Source organism: Gekko japonicus, unplaced genomic scaffold (assembly GCF_001447785.1).
Source record: "Gekko japonicus isolate JY-2015 unplaced genomic scaffold, Gekko_japonicus_V1.1 scaffold19, whole genome shotgun sequence".
NCBI classification, from domain to species: domain Eukaryota; kingdom Metazoa; phylum Chordata; class Lepidosauria; order Squamata; family Gekkonidae; genus Gekko; species Gekko japonicus.
Window position 1 is genome coordinate 1,332,756 of NW_015164664.1, and position 15,796 is coordinate 1,348,551.

Below are 15,796 nucleotides of genomic sequence, written 5' to 3' on the forward strand. Positions count from 1 at the left end.
ACTGTGGAGGAAATCGGGCGAAGCCGTGGGTCAAATGCAGCCCCGCAGCCTCGGGTGTGAAATTGACAAATAGTGTCGGGGCAAACGGCGGCTGTGCCGCAAGGCAGCTCTAGTGCGAAATTGCCCTCTCTCTAGGGAGATTCAGTCCCCTTCTGTTACTGACTTCTGTCAGCAGATGAGGACTTTATTTGTTTCATTTGGCATTATCGCAATGATCCCTCCTTCTAAACCAATGTTTTATGCTTTTTAAGTATTTCTAACTGCTTTATATGTATTTTGACTCTGTTTTTAAACTCTTTTAAAAGTGATTTTAATGAGGTATGTTTGGGAGGGAGGGTTATTTTAATGGTTTTATCATGTACGTTTTACATTGTTAGCAGGGCTCCCAAGTACTTACCTTAATTCGGCGGGGGATGTATAGTTCTTTGCAGGACCATTCCCGCTGGGAAAACACAGGCACTGCACTATTCCGTCGCCCAGACGTGATGTAGGCACGTAGCTGGGCGACGCTCTAGCAATGGGGCTGGAAACTCGGTGGTACCATCGAGTTTCCAGTCCCATTACCAGAGCGTCGCCCAGCTACGTGCCTATGTCACGTCTGGGCGACGGAATAGTGCAGCGCCTGTGTTCCAAGCAAGAATCTCCCGGCGGGGAAGCATGTGTCCCCCGCCGGATCATAGGTAGGTACTTGGGAACCCTAATTGTTAGCCACCTTGGTGCCCCTAGTAAGGGCAGAAAGGCAGAATATAAATTTTGTAATCAAACAAGCATGTGGCAGGCTAAGTTTTGAGAGGAGCACAACTAAAGCACTGGGAGCAAGTCTACATGCCAGAGGCCCCATTCAAGGGAGTTGCAGAGCTACAGCTCCCACCTCCACCCACAGGACCAATTCTACTCCAGATCACTCTTTTAAGAGATGAAAAATCTACCAGGCTGACTGGAAAGCACCCAGAGATGTGCAAATGGTCTCTTTGGCAGAGAGTAACACCAGATGCAAGAAAACAAGATCAACCATTTGACAGGTCACAAAGGACTGGCAATCTGCAGGCACTTTAAATAAATTAGATTGGGAGCAAAACACATTCACGGAGCCAGGCTGGCACCACAAGGGCAGATCAATAGCTGGCTGGGCATCTATGCCTGCCTGGCTCAGAGCCACTTGGAGAGCAGATCAGCGCCATGTCCAGGAACAAACAGTCTCCTTGGGTAAGTGCCCTTGCCCCCTCCAGCAGTTTAAAGCTTTTTCAATTCCTCAGAGACCCCATTCAACATAAACCCCCACCAAGTTCACATGACTCTTTTTCAAACCTAATCAGATCATGGCTCTCCATTACTCTGCAAAACCTAAATCGCACATGCAGCCCTGGATCAGGGTCATTTGGGGGAGGGGGCTTAAACCTTCCAAGCCCTGCTATCTATGATTAATCAGAACCGAGGTCCTTGTGCTGTTACTGCCATTTTAAACAGAAAAAAAAATGTTATCAAAACCAAAGAGGGGTTAAAACCCAATCTAAATCCGGGCTGCACACACAATTTACCTTTTACAGATGAAAAAATGTCCCAGCTGAAAGTGGTTCACAAATCATTCTCCCATCCCCCATTTAATCTTAACAACAACCTGGTGAGGTAGGTCATCTAGCAAGCTTCCATGGCAGAATGGGTTTTTGAAACTGGGTCTCCCAAACATTAGTCCAACAGTCTAACCAGACACCGTGCTGGCTCTACATCTATGACTTTCTACACATGCCTTGAAATTCAAAGCAAATTATCTCAGTGGCAGACAGCCCTTTCATTTGTTTATTTATTTAAAACATTTCTGTGCTGTCTTTCCACCCAAATAGGGCCTCCAAGGTAGCAAACATCAACACATAAAAACATTTCACTATTAAAACATCAAGACACCAAAACAGCATTTAAACTGTAAGTTTAAAGCACCCTTACTGTTCTCTATTATTTACATCTAGTAGCTGACAGCGGGAGTTGAAATGGGGATTGGTTATTCGCCATATGATTGTCTTTAATGTTCTACTAATGTTTTAACTGATTTTATCTTGTTTTGTCTGTGGTTGTATAAAAATACACACACACACACAATTCAATAAAACATATCAACACAAAAACACACATAACACAACCAGGAATGAGGGCCAATAGCAGTTAATGGGGAAAACAATATACAAAAAGAAATAAGTGTTTACCCACTGGGAGCAGACAATGATAGAGGCAGATGAATTTACCCGGGGAGGGAGTTCCAAAGTTTTGTTGCCAAGAAAGCCCTTTCTCAGGTTGCCACCAATCTAGCCTCAGATGATGGGGACACCTGAAACAGGGCCTCCAAAGATGACCGGAGTCATCTTTTATGCCCCCCAAGGGCAAATTGCCCACAGCCCTGAGCACAGAGAACTCTGCAAACTGCAAATTAACTGAGGAATAAACCCAGAACATTCTCCAAGCAGATTAGGAGGACAAGGCTGGTCCCACTGCATATGCAGTGAGTGCTTGGCAGCTCTAAAACTCCCAGCTGCAGTCAGCCCTATCCCACAAGTACACAGGAGCGCCAACTGAGGGGTGTGGGGTGTGTGGGGATGTGGTCTGAGGCCTGGGAAAGAGATCCAATGGGAGGAATCGTCCAAACCTATTCCAAGAGAACACTGCAGTCGAAATCCAACTTGTCCCGTTGGCTGAGCCCAACTCACAAGTCTCTCTACAGTGTTTTTTGCCAGCCAAGGGAAGCTCCAGTCCACAGACTAAAGGACAAGGGGGAGACTTTTCCATCACCCCTGTCCAAGTTGAACTAAGGGGCTGGACAAGGGGCACAATGAAAATGCAACAGATGCCAGGAGAAAAGGCTGGGCAGACCAGACCTGGCAGCTGTTCAGGAAAGGCAAGAAGCTCCACTACTTTCTGCTGTCCAGACTGTTCAGCGCATCATGTGTTTTCGAACACTGAAGGAACAGAAAATATCACTCTACAAACAATTAGCAGGTGCTCTGCCTGCCAGACAAGCCCATGGAGGCATGGCCGACCTCAGCCGCATATCCCAGCCTTACCGTCTGAGTCAATGCTGTTGAGGGTGGTAGGTGGGATGATGGACACCTTGTACTGCCCCAGGGGGCACTTCTTCCCCAGCTGCTCCTTGCATGCACTGTGGACCTGCCAAGGAGAAGAATGACAGAAGCCATTAAAGCAGGCAATTCCTCCCCAAAGCCAGAGGGTTGGGATCTACGGACACAACAGTGCTACACCTGGAGAGGGGAAAAGAGCAGCATGGATTGTTAGACTTCCAAAGGATTTGGAAACTGTCCTATATTTGGGGCAGGGAAAAATTCTAGCCTTGCTTGCCTGCTTGTAATATTGCAAGAGAGTGGTTTGCGTCTTTGACTGGACACCTTTAACTACTGTGTGGAGCGCGCAGGCCTCTCCCAGACCTCCCTTCCCCTGGCAGAACAGATAAGGTGCAATGCAAAAAAACTAAATTAAATTGGGCTCCAGTCATTCATAAGCCTGCTTGGCAAAAAGACAAGATCAACAATTTAAATGGTTACAGCTTTGTAAATATCCTGGTTTCAGCCACACTCCCAGTAGCCTGCAGACTAATTTACTCTTCTCTCTATAGCCAGGCAGGTATCCCTGAGATTCGGATTCTTTTCCATTCCCAGGCATTGCCAGGCAAGGAGTTCCACACAAGCTTGCACAGTGGACTAATCCCAAACCCTTTAGGACTGAACTACAAAAACAATGCACTAAATAGTCTTCTTACATCATTACATCAGCCGCACATACCAAAGGAATGGATCAGATGATACTTTGTAGATTGCTCTCCTAAATACATTTGGGAACACTGATGCACATGTCTGCTCCTCCCACTTGGTGCATCAACCCCCACCTCCAACCATCCATGAAGGGATTTAATGTATGAATTGGGTCTATGCATGGCACACATCGCAAATCAATTCCCTAACTAAATTTGGAAACCTACTGTGTATTATATGTGTCCATGCATACACTTGACCAATGCTCCCTCTAAACTGTGGAGTCTTGTGAGCAAAAATTCTACTTTGTGAACTACTGGCATTAAAGCTGTGAGTGAGCAATCTGGCTAGTGCATAAGATAGTTTGCTCTATAGCCATCCTTCTTGAGCTAAGACAAAAATATGTGAGCTGGATGCTAAAAAAAACTGTGAGCTAGCTCACACTAACTCAGCTCAGAGGGAACACTGCACTTGACCACACCATGCATTAAGCCCCTGTGCAGATGCTTGGGGCAGGGCTGATGCACAAGACAGGAACGGCAGCCGTTGCATCTGTGCCCCATTCTACATGGAGAGGAGAGATCAGCAAAGCATTACCTGGTCCATTCCAAGGATCATGCTTATTTCCTGCAACTATAAAAACCACACTCCCTTGCCTACAAGCTGCCTTTCATTCCTACTGCCCTCTCCCTCTCCCTTCACTCTCTCCCCCCTCTCCAACTTCTTCATCCCTTCTGCAGCCTCAGCGGCTTTTTTGTGCATGGAGATGGGGAAAAAATGCACTTCTAAGCCTTCTACAAAAGAACAGGCATTTTGGTATTCCTGGGCACATGTGCTAGAAAAATCTCCCCCCCTCCACCTTTCCCTGAGCCACTGTTCCTCCACCCACATATCAGCCAAGACTTCCTACTACACGTGCCAATCAAACTACTAGTAATCTGGTCATACTTCAGAAAATCTGTCAAAATGACATATTGGGATTGCTAGAGACTCTACTGCATGCCCCATAAGTGGGTGGGTGAGTGGGTGGGTGGGTGGGCAGGGGAGGGAAGGGAAGGGAGTGGAGGAAGACTTGGAGAAAAGGAGACTGAGAACAGAAGAAGGAGCAGCTCTTACGATTGCTTTGCACCAGAGACAGCGCCAGTCCTGCAGCCTCCGCACACTCCCACATGTTTTGTCACAAACGGCACAGCGGGCACTGACAGGGAGGTTCCCTTCCAGCCACTGGTGGGGCATGGCTACCTGAGAGGCAAAGGACCAAAAAGTTTAGACAGGAGGTGGGGTTCATGTGCATGCAGATATGGCTTCATCCTTTGCAGGGGGCCATAGAGATACGCAGCAGAGGATGCCACAATGCACAGCATTAGGCATGAGCCCCCCACACCAAGAACTGAGTGCAGCAAGGCAATCAGATCTAAGCAGCTATGCTGGTGATGCAGGGGAGGGTGTGGGAAGGAAGGTTTCTGAACATTACCCCATCTTCATCCTCAATGATGTCATTTCCTATGGAGGCCAGAGTGGTCCATTTGCAGTTGTTGGTAGCTCTCACAGCACAGCGTTTGTGGGCTTTAAACTTACAAACTAGGAAGGGAGAAACAAATCAAGCAGCTGATGATTAGATGGAAGGAAGATATCTAAATGTAAGAACATCCTACTAGGTTCATCTAGGCTAGCACCCTGTCTCCAACAGTGGTAGCAACAGACAGATTTTGCACAAATTTGGTCTATGCCTCTTTTAAAGCAATGTAAGCTACATTTTGTGGGGAACAAATTTTATGAATTAATTATGCATGGTGTGAGGGACTTCATTTTGTCCGTCTTGCATCGATGGTCACAGAGTGTCCTCAATTGGAGAGGGACTGAAGTTCTCTCTTTCCACCTTCTGCACCTCATGCATAATTTTCTAAACTCTATCATGTCTCCCCTTAGATTCAGGTGGGGTAGCCGTGTTGGTCTGAAGCAGCAGAACAAAGTGAGTCCAGGGGCACCTTTAAGACCAACAAAGTTTTATTCAAGGTATGAGCTTCCGTGTACATTCACATTTCTTCAGATGCTACCGAAATCCAGATACTATCTGAAGTGTGCATGCACACAAAAGCTTATACTTCGAATAAAACGTTGCTGCTCTTAAAGGTGACACTGAACTTTGTTCTGTCTTCCCTTAGTAATCTTTTTTTCCTGAACCAGAGACTCCTTAACCTGCCTTCCCAGAGAAGGTACTGCAATCCATTGATCAATCTGGCTTGTCCTATTCTACATTTTTTTCCAGCTCTAGAAGATCCTTTTTAATCACAATTGTACCCAGTATTCTAACTGCAGCTGCACGACAGGTTAATATGCAGACATTTTGATGCTGGCAAGTTTTATTTTCAGTCCGCTCCCTCATAAATCCCTGCCATGAAGTTTGTCTTTTTTACTGTTCTGCCCAAAGATTATTTCCAACACCATGAGTTTCTCATCAGTTTTCACCACCAGTTCAGAGCTCATCAGGGAGGGTAAATAATTAGGATATTCTGCCCTTGATGTGCATCACTTTACACTTACTTACATTGGGCTTCATTTGCCATTCTGGTACCAATTGACCCAGTTTGAAGACACCAGTGTTCCCTCTAAGCTGAGTTAGTGTGAGCTAGCTCACAGTTCTTTAGCCTCTGGCTCACACATTTTTGTCTTCGCTCAGGAAGGAGGGCTCCAGAGCAGACTAATTTATGCAGGAGCCAAATCACTCACTCACAACTTTAATGCCAGTAGCTCACAAAGTAGAATTTCTGCTCACAAGACTCCACAGCTTAGAGGGAACATTGGAAGACACCCATTCAGAGCTCTCTGTTGTCTGCTTTGCAGCAACCACACATAATTTGGAGTCATCAACAAACCTGGTTACCTTGCAGCTCATCCTTAAATTGCTGATCTTTTATGAATAACTGAAACAGCTCCAGTTATTAAAAATATTTTTGTGGTGGGGAAGGGGCTCCTTCTTACTCCCCTCCATGAAAAGAATTGCCTACTGATTGTGGCAATCAGATTGCCTATCCTTTGTTGCTTTTTTAAAGTTATTCATCTATGAGAGGACCTGTGCTCTTATCTAACTTTGCTTAAGAGCTTCAGGCTGCAATCACACGCACAATTAGACCTGACATAGGTGCGAATGCTGGGCGGATTTAAAGGGAGTGATCAGACAACACCATCTGGGAAGCGCCCCGCAGCCGTCAGCAACCCATTCTGCTCCACCGCAGAAGTGGAGTTAAAAGACACCAGGGAAAATCCAATAGTAAACGGGTTACGATGGGCCACGGACGGACTTTCCCATGTCTGATCGCTCCAGTGCGCTCGCATGGCGTCAGGATGGTCTGATCAGGCCATCCCGACTCCGTGCCATTGTTCCCCCCCCCTTCACAGTATGCGCATCATCACATACTCCATAGGGAGCCCTTGGTGCAGAGGTGAGATTCACTGATCCCTCATTTAAGCACATGGGGGAAAACGGCACACACAAAAAGACTCACCTGCAGTTGCGTCTGATCACACACTGACGGACTGCGCCCACAGCTTCAAAGGGAGGTGTGATTATGCAACTGTAGGTCAAATTCCTCCAGAAGAAATAGCCTCGCTCCCCCCCCCCTTTTTTCTGGCACGTGTGACCGCAACCTCAGCGAGGGTCTTTGTATAAAGCTTCTTGGAAATCCAAGTATATAATGTCTTATCTGATCACACTTATATTTGTAGTGACTCTCAAAGAATTCTTAAATGATTGTGATTTTTTTGCCAATCACTCCTCTCTTTTTAAGAAGACGACGACGACAAAGAGATTGGATTTATACCCCACCCTTCATTCAGAGTCTCAGAGCGGCTTACAAACTCCTTTCCCTTCCCCTCCCCACAACAGACACCCTGTGAGGTTGGTGGGGCTGAGAGAGCTCTTTCCAGAACTGTCCTTGAGGGAACAGCTCTAGTCAGAACTATGGCTTGTTGCAAGTGGAGGAGTGGGGAATCAAACCCAGTACTCCCAGATTAGAGTCTGTGCACTTAACCACTACACCAAACTGGCTCACTATTAAATTAATGAACATTAAAGCTGCTGTGGTTGAGTAACTAGCGAGGGACTGCCAACCCTCAAGACAAACCCAGGAGGCATCAGTGCACTGGTATCTGCACTGAGTGCCATCTGGAGCAGCTGTCTCAATCATGGGAAGATGCTTGGCTTGGAACCTCCCAGTGTATTACTAGCCATACCTTGTGGCTAGAGATCTCCTGGGGTTACAACCAATCTCCATACAACAGACATGAGGTCACCTGGAGAAAATGGCTGCTTCAGAAGGTGGACCCGATGCCATTATTCACCACTGAAGTTCCTCCCCTCCACAAACTACACCCTCCTCAGGCTCTACCTCCCCCCCCCCCAAATCTCCAGGTATTTTCTAACCTGGAGCTGGCAATCCTACTTGTGGCAGCCATTTTATGACTGGTCCGTGCCCTGAGACAGAAATTCTGCATTAGTCCTCATCACCTTTTCTAAAAATCCCCAAAGTGCCTATAAATTCAACAAGGTTGGGGGTCCCTGATTACTAGGGTCGCCAGTTCCAGGTTGGGAAATAACTGGAGGTTTTGGGGTTGGAGTACGGGGAGGGATCTCACTAGGGTATAATGGCATACAGTCTACGTTCTAGAGCAGCTATTTTCTCCAGGGGAACTGATTTCTGTAGTCTGAACATCAGTTGTAATTCTGGGAGATCTCCAGCCACCAGCTGGAGGTTGGCAAAACCCCAATTGATTATGGAGTACTTAATGGCCCCTTAAAATGTAAGGTTATTCTCTCCACCACTGAATTGCTGAGGCTGCACCTGCACATTGTTAGAAACTGCGCTGTCATTGGGCTACAGTTTAGTTAGAAAATATATATGCTGCCTCTCACGAGACCTACTTGAGGAGGCTCACAAATTAAAATTATATAATGAAATCATAAAAACACAACATGTGATCAATACTAAAAATAAGCCATTAAAATAGCATGAAGCTACATCAATCAGCCTACAAATATCTATAACACAGTCCTCAGGATAGAAGCAGACCATAAAAACTTTTTGAAAAAATAGATTCCCCACCTCGAAGCCTGGATCGAAAGAAACGTTTTGGCCTAACATCTAAAAGACAGTAGCACTGGTGCCAGGCAGGCTTCAAGGGGAAGCACATTCCAAAGGTATGGCAGTACCACTACAGTTGCCAACCTCCAGGTAGGGCTGGAGATGTCCCAGCATCACAACTGATCTCCAGACAACAGAGATCGATACTCCTGGAGAAAATGTCTGCTTTGGAAGGTGGGCTCCATGGCATTATGCCCCACTGAGCTCCTTAAGAACATTAGAACATAAGAGATGCCAATGTTGGATCAGGCCAAAGGCCCATCCAGCCCAACACTCTGTATCACACAGTGGCCAGAAATACCAGTGCCATCAGGAGGTCCACCAGTGGGGCCCGGACATTAGAAGCCCTCCCACTGTTGACCCCCCCCAAAGCTCCTTCCCCGCCCCAAGCCCTGCTCTTCTTAGGCTCCATCCCCAAAATCTGCAGGTATTTCCTAAGTGGGAACTGGCAACCCTAGGCACCACTGGGAAAGCCCTCTCTCGAGCTGTCATCTGTTCAGGGTTACCAGTTCCTGTTCTGGAAATTCCCAGATATCTGAGGGGGAAGTATCTGGGGAGGGAAGAGTTTGGGGAGGGGAGAGAGAGCTCAGTGGGGTGCGTTGCCATTGAGCCCACCCCCCCCGAAGCTGTCGTTTCCTCCAGGCAAAGTGATCATTATAGTCTGGAAATCAGTTGAAATTCTGGGAAAGCTCCAGACCCCACTTGGACGCTGGCAAGCATACCCCTGCTTCATGTCAAAGGTAGTAACACAGAAAGCAGGGATTGAAAAAGCATAACTTATATCCATCGTTTACAACTGGATTTTACTGTGTGGATAAGACAAACCAGTTGCAAATGATTCCTATATAGCACAATGAAAGCTCAAATTCTAATGACCACCCCTTCATCTCCCAAAAAACCTCTGTCGACAGCCCTGCTAGGAGAGAGGAGGGGAGAGGAGTATTCATGCACTGTGGGTGAACTGTCTTCTGTGCACTCACAAAAGTAAGACACGGTATTTACGTGTATGGGTTTCTTCTGTTTCTGTATATGCTGTTTGTAGTGCATTCAACTGCATGTATGTAAACTCACACATTCATACACCATGTAAAGCTTCGTCCTGGACAAGGATCCTAATCCCTCCAATCCCATTGGTAGCCCAGGAAGAACCATCCAATCACCTACCATCCAGTTCCATAAGAGGGAACGCTTGTGATTGGACTTTATTGTTACAACCTGATTGGTTGTTATTGTATAATAGGGCGTGGCTATATTAGCCGGGAGAGTTTAAAAGAAGAACAGCTTCAATGCTAAAGCTGTTCTGGCTATTCGAGTTGATTTGTTGGAGTTGTGTTACGAGTTGCTGAATAAAGCTGATCTTTTGCTGAATCACTCTCTGACTCCTTTGTTAAGTAGCTGACTTAACACTGTTTGTGTATCAAAAACTATATATGTATGTGATAGGGAAGTGTCAGCATGCATATGCTATAAAATTCATTCAGTCTTTTAGAACATTATAGATATGGTTGGTTGAAATGGGAGAAGAAATTAAGTGGAATGTTGTTGTTCAGTTGCATAGCCGAGTCCAACTCTTTGCGACCCCATGGTTTTAATTTAGGCCCCTAGCACAGATGATTTTAAAAGGGAATTACTGAGGTTCGTGGAGGAGAAGTTCATCAGTTCCTATCAATTAAAGGGAGCCTCCACATTCGGATGCAGCAAACCTCTGAATACCAGTGCCAGAAGGCAACATCAAAGGAATGCCTACTATGCTCTGTCTGTAAGCCCTCTGGGGCAAGCGGTTGGCCACTGCGTTAAACAGGATGCAGGACTAGATGGTCCAGTGATGTGATTCAGCAGAGCTCTTAATGGAGTTGCCAGGTCCTCCTGGCCACTGGCAGGGGATGAGGATGTAGGACTGCCAGATCCAGGTTAGGAAACTCCTGGAGGTTTGGGAATGGAGCCTGGGGAGGACAGGGAATTTCAGTGGGGTACAAGACCATAGTCCACCCTCCAAAGCATCCATTTTCTCCAGGGGAACTGATCTCTGTAGTCTGGAGCAATGCTCCCTCTAAGCTGTGGAGTCTTGTGAGCAAGAATTCTACTTTGTGAGCTACTGGCATTAAAGTTGTGAGCGAGCGATTTGGCTACTGCATAAATTAGTTTGCTCTGGAGCCATCCTTCCTGAGCTAAGACAAAAATGCGTGAGCCGGAGGCTAAACAACTGTGAGCTAGCTCACACTAACTCAGCTTAGAGGGAACACTGGTCTGGAGATGAGCTGTAATTCCAGGGGATCCCCGGGTCCCACCTGGAGGCAGGCATTCCCATCTCTTATGTTGTTATAAGCCCAACTCAGTTTCGCTTGTGGGCCATCTGTGTATTCATGCTTTGATAGCATTTTTTAATTTACTTAGAGGACATATATTCTGCTTTTCATTATCAAATATCTTTTCAAAGCAGCCACCAATTTTTTTACAACTACAATAACTTCCTAAATGTACATTAAACAGTTTAATGTCTCACCAGGGAAAGACAGGATGACTATCGCATGGGGAGGTTTGTTTAAGTTATCTTTTGCTGTTCATTTTATGTTTTACAAGAAAAAAACACAAAAAGAGATTATGCCGTGGGGTAAGGGTGTAGGGTGGGTGGGGGGCACAATTTCACTAGTTTGCACCCCCAAGGAAAAAAGTGACTGGCAGCCTTGGTTCCCTTGGTGCAAAGATCAGCATCTTAGCTTATCTCTTTCATTCACTTTCCTTTGCTCTCCGTGAAGGGGGAAAGTTCGCATGCAAGATAAAGGAGCCAATTACCTTCACAAGAGAGACCATGAGAGGTGACCCCAGACAGTGCCTCCCGGCAGACGTTGCAAAAGGTGGGTCGGGCGTGGGAGCAGGCATACCAATTGTGCATGCCAGAAAAGTGCTCCATATTGAATTGGGAGGCCTGAAACATCACAGAAAAAAGGGGAGGTGTTAATAGAGGAGAAGGTGCCCAGAACAGATTCAGGTGGGGAAGGGAGAAGGGCTTTGACTGCAAGGATTTCTCTCTCTTGCCAGAACTTCCTTCAGAGGAAAACATTCACTCTAGTTAAAGGAATCTTCACATGGGTACTCTTCCATTCCCCAACCTGACAATTACCTGTATCAACAGCAAATTTATGGGAAGGCCAATTCTCAGGGCAGAATAGTGAGCAGCTCCCCCCACCTGCTATGGGCTACCAGCAGCCTGTCCAGCCACACAACTCTCAGTTTAGAAACTGGGGAGGGGCAGCTGGTGCCCTCAGAGAGACTTATTTGGCCCGCAGAGATCCTGTTGCAGATCCCAGGTTGTCTCATGAATCCTACAGTGGCAGGGGAATATCCAGAAGTGGTTCCTGCAGGTGTCAATGTTAGCACCTTCCTTCTTCCTCCTCCCTCCTCACGGCACCGCACTCCACCCCCTCCCCATCTGCTTCTCCTACCTCATTGATTTCCCATTTTTGGACAGACTTCAGGGCACCAATCCAGTCTTCCATTTCCTTCCGGTTCTCTGCACAGAGGATGAGTTTTCGGAATGGCGTAATAACCTAGAGAAGAAGGGCTGCCTTGTATGAGCCACCAGAGCTGACCCGGACAAAGGAGAAGGAAGAAAGGCTTCTGGGGGAGCTGTTTCGGCTAAGGAACCAGAGAGGGACCATTTGAGAACCTCTCCCAATCCCAGGCGGCACAGGAGGCAGACCTACCGTGAAGCTGTTGTTAATATTCTTGGTGCTGGTTTCTGCTACACTGGCATCTGACAGGTCCACTTCATCAAAGATCAGAGACTGGAAAAACAAGGGAGACAGCAATTGCCAATTCCAGAGACAAGTCCTGGTCTGTTTAATCTTTTAGGCCAATGGTGCAGCAGGCCTCCCATCTGCTCTTCTGTTCATCCCAGATCTTTCCAGCTCTTAAAGCATCTCAAAATCCTGCCCAGGATCAGAACGCTACACAGATGAAGAAAACCAAGTTTTCTGGTAGCGGACTTGTATATATTTTTAGTCCAGATTTCAAGATCACCTACTTACAAGGGGATTGCCCTCTCTTTTAAAACGAGCTTGACTGCAGCGCTCAGGGGGAGGCGACAGGCAGCAGTTCTCTCCCCTTGGCCTGATCACTGCTCCCCAAAATAGGGTGGCAAAAATCAATAAAGAACAGGGTGCTCTCAGGATCTTGTATAAATCACAATGTGAGGAGCGGCGGCGCTTTCTACCAATGCAGCTCCATCCTGTGAGAAACAGCACTAGCCAGACATTCTCCCTGAAAGGCAGCGAGGCCCCTGCTGTCTGAGGAAGCCACTCACCGTGCCCAAAGAACCACCCTTACCTTAGAATCCTTGGCGTAGTAGAGGGTCCGTCCTCGCAGTTTGAAGTACCGCCTCTTCCACCTCTGGAAGGAGCTCGTCTGCTTCAACAGGAGGCCCTCCTTCACGCTCTTCTGTGGAGAAATGAAGAAAGGCCCCAATTCCTTGGCATTAGAACCCATCATCAGAGCACGAGGCCTTCAAGGAAGAGCACACATGACTCCGCTGGCTGCCCAACACTCGGTTTTCTCAGCCTGTTAACCAGGCATTTGCACCCTACAGTGGCAATCTGGGCCACTGTACTTTAACCAGTCCCTGCATACAGCCACAGCCTCCCGCTGTTGCCTGTGGCTTTCAATAACTGCTGGGACCACCCTGCCTGTTACCCCCAGGCCTACCTGGAGTGTCAGATGCCCCAATCTGTGAGCAACAAGCTACTGCTAAGAGGGCCACCTGTTCCCTGTGTCTACAGCAGAAGCAAAGGGCTGTCCCTGGACAGCTACACGTACTTCTGCCCACCTTACAGCTGCTGCCTGAGACTTTGGCCTTTAGAATCAGCAAGGGCAACTCCAGGGCGAAGGAGGACAAAGGTGAGGGTTTTTTTATTGCAAATGCAGAAACAGCAGACTGATAAAATGCAAGGGCAGCATTAACCAGAAAAACCTGATCCTTGCACTGCTTTGAAACGTGGAAGGAGCTTTGAAGATCAGCCAGCCCAACCTGCTGTGCTGAAGTAGTATCAGCTCATCATTCACAAGCTACCAGGAAGGGCTGTACTACACTCCAATGGGCTTCCAGCCACAGTTTAGAAGGACAAAGAGAGTGGCAGTGCCTGTACGCAGCTTAGTGATTCAAGGAGACGAATCAGGAAGTCCCTGGTTCAAATTCTGCCTCTGCTACAAACTCACTAGGGGGCCTGGGGCACGCCACACACCTCATGGGCTTGTGACAAGGATTACAGTGCTGAGCTAATACAGGCAAAGTCCTTGGAGTCCTCTGTAAAAAGGTAAAGGTTCCCTTGCTCGAAAGCCAGTCGAATCCGACTCTAGGGTTGCGGTGCTCATCTCCGTTTCAAAGCCGAAGAGCCAGCGCTGTCCGAAGACGTTTCCGTAGTCATGTGGCTGGCATGACTAAACACCGAGGCGCACGGAACGCTGTTACCTTCCCACCGAAGTGGTACCTATTTATCTACTTGCATTTTCTTGCTTTCGAACTGCTAGGTTGGCAGGAGCTGGAACTAGAGACGGGAGCTCACTCCATCATGCGGCACACTCGGGTCTCGCACTGCTGAACTACCGACCTTCCACAGCCTGCAGTTCAGCGTCTTAACCACTTGAGCACAAATGGCAAGTGCAATTATTAACAGCAAGGTCAGCATCAGTTATAGTATAAGGAAGAACTATAGTCTGCAGTTCAGCATCTTAAGCACTTGAGCACAAATGGTAAATGCAATTATTAACAGCAAGGTCAGCATTAGTAATAGTATAAGGAAGAACTATAGCCTAATGGAATATTTTGCTTTGTGGGGTGAAAAGGAGGGTTTTCGGTGGCAAACAGCACAAAAGAAAGGGCTTGCCCAAGAACCAAGGAACTCCACAGGAGGTGTAATTTGGTCCTTGATTTGCTCCTCCCTCTGTCTTTCAACAACAGAGAGATCACAGACAGTCCGGGGACTTGAGGAATGCTGCTGGGCTCCCACTTCTGCCCGAGGCAGGCCAAAAAGGCATCCCTTCCCACCAGGTAGACAAGCAACCTGCCCTGCTCCTATTTACTCAGCTCCCCAGGCTGTGTTTGCAGAGGATTAATTCTTGTTTGCCAAACATGAGCTGCTCCTTGAACTCACTGCCACCTCACGGGCCACCAGCAGTATCCAATTGGTATTTAAATAAGATGCAAATCACAATTCTGTTCAAGCTCTCTTCCTCCAATTAACCAAGAAGCTAATTGTGTCAAAAACCAATGAACAATAAATCCATATTTAACCTGGGTTAATTCAGCATGCTGCTTAGAATAAGAACACGCAAAGCGTGGCAGCGATTTGGGCTTTCCTTCACCTGGGAGTCCCTTCTTCGGGGACACTCACCCAGAAAGTCACTGCAGACTTTAATTCACAAAGATGCCACTGCAGGCAGCTTTATAGAAAGAGACATTTTGATTGGTACAGGATAATGGCTATGTATTCCTGAGAGGCCTAGAGCATTCACGTTGCCACTTCTCTGGGAATTACTTGACAGCAGAACATAAGAGCCCTGATGGATCAGGAAAAAGGGCCATCTAGTCCAGCATCCTGTTTCTCACAGTGGCCAACTAGATGGCATCAGGATATTCTCAAGCTAGGTATGAAAATAACATCTCACAAAGACATAACTGTTGTACAACTGGTATTGAGTGGTATACTACCTCTGAATATGGAGGTTTCCTTTATGTATCACACACACCCCAGTGTGGTATAATGGTTAAAGCAGGGTTACCAGATGTCCTCTTTTTAGAAGATCTCTTTTTTTGTGTGTCCGTCCTCTTTGAGGCTCTTTTTAAAAAACTGACGAAAATGTCCTCGTTTGGGTTGGGAGGCTGAGCCTGTTTTGCTCTGTAGCACTCCC

General features: G+C 47.0%; 1 protein-coding gene across 1 annotated transcript in view; it reads right to left on the reverse strand.

Moving 5' to 3' along the window:
- LOC107108497 (diacylglycerol kinase delta-like) overlaps positions 1 to 15,796 on the reverse strand; it is a 44,116-nt gene that overhangs the window by 19,933 nt on the left and 8,387 nt on the right. The window contains exons 2-8 of the mRNA XM_015408934.1: positions 13,220 to 13,330; positions 12,598 to 12,678; positions 12,337 to 12,441; positions 11,687 to 11,819; positions 5,227 to 5,333; positions 4,869 to 4,994; positions 3,051 to 3,153 (exon numbers count right to left, since the gene is read on the reverse strand). Of these exons, the coding sequence (XP_015264420.1) occupies positions 3,051 to 3,153; positions 4,869 to 4,994; positions 5,227 to 5,333; positions 11,687 to 11,819; positions 12,337 to 12,441; positions 12,598 to 12,678; positions 13,220 to 13,330 (766 nt within the window). The remainder of the gene's footprint in view (positions 1 to 3,050; positions 3,154 to 4,868; positions 4,995 to 5,226; positions 5,334 to 11,686; positions 11,820 to 12,336; positions 12,442 to 12,597; positions 12,679 to 13,219; positions 13,331 to 15,796) is intronic.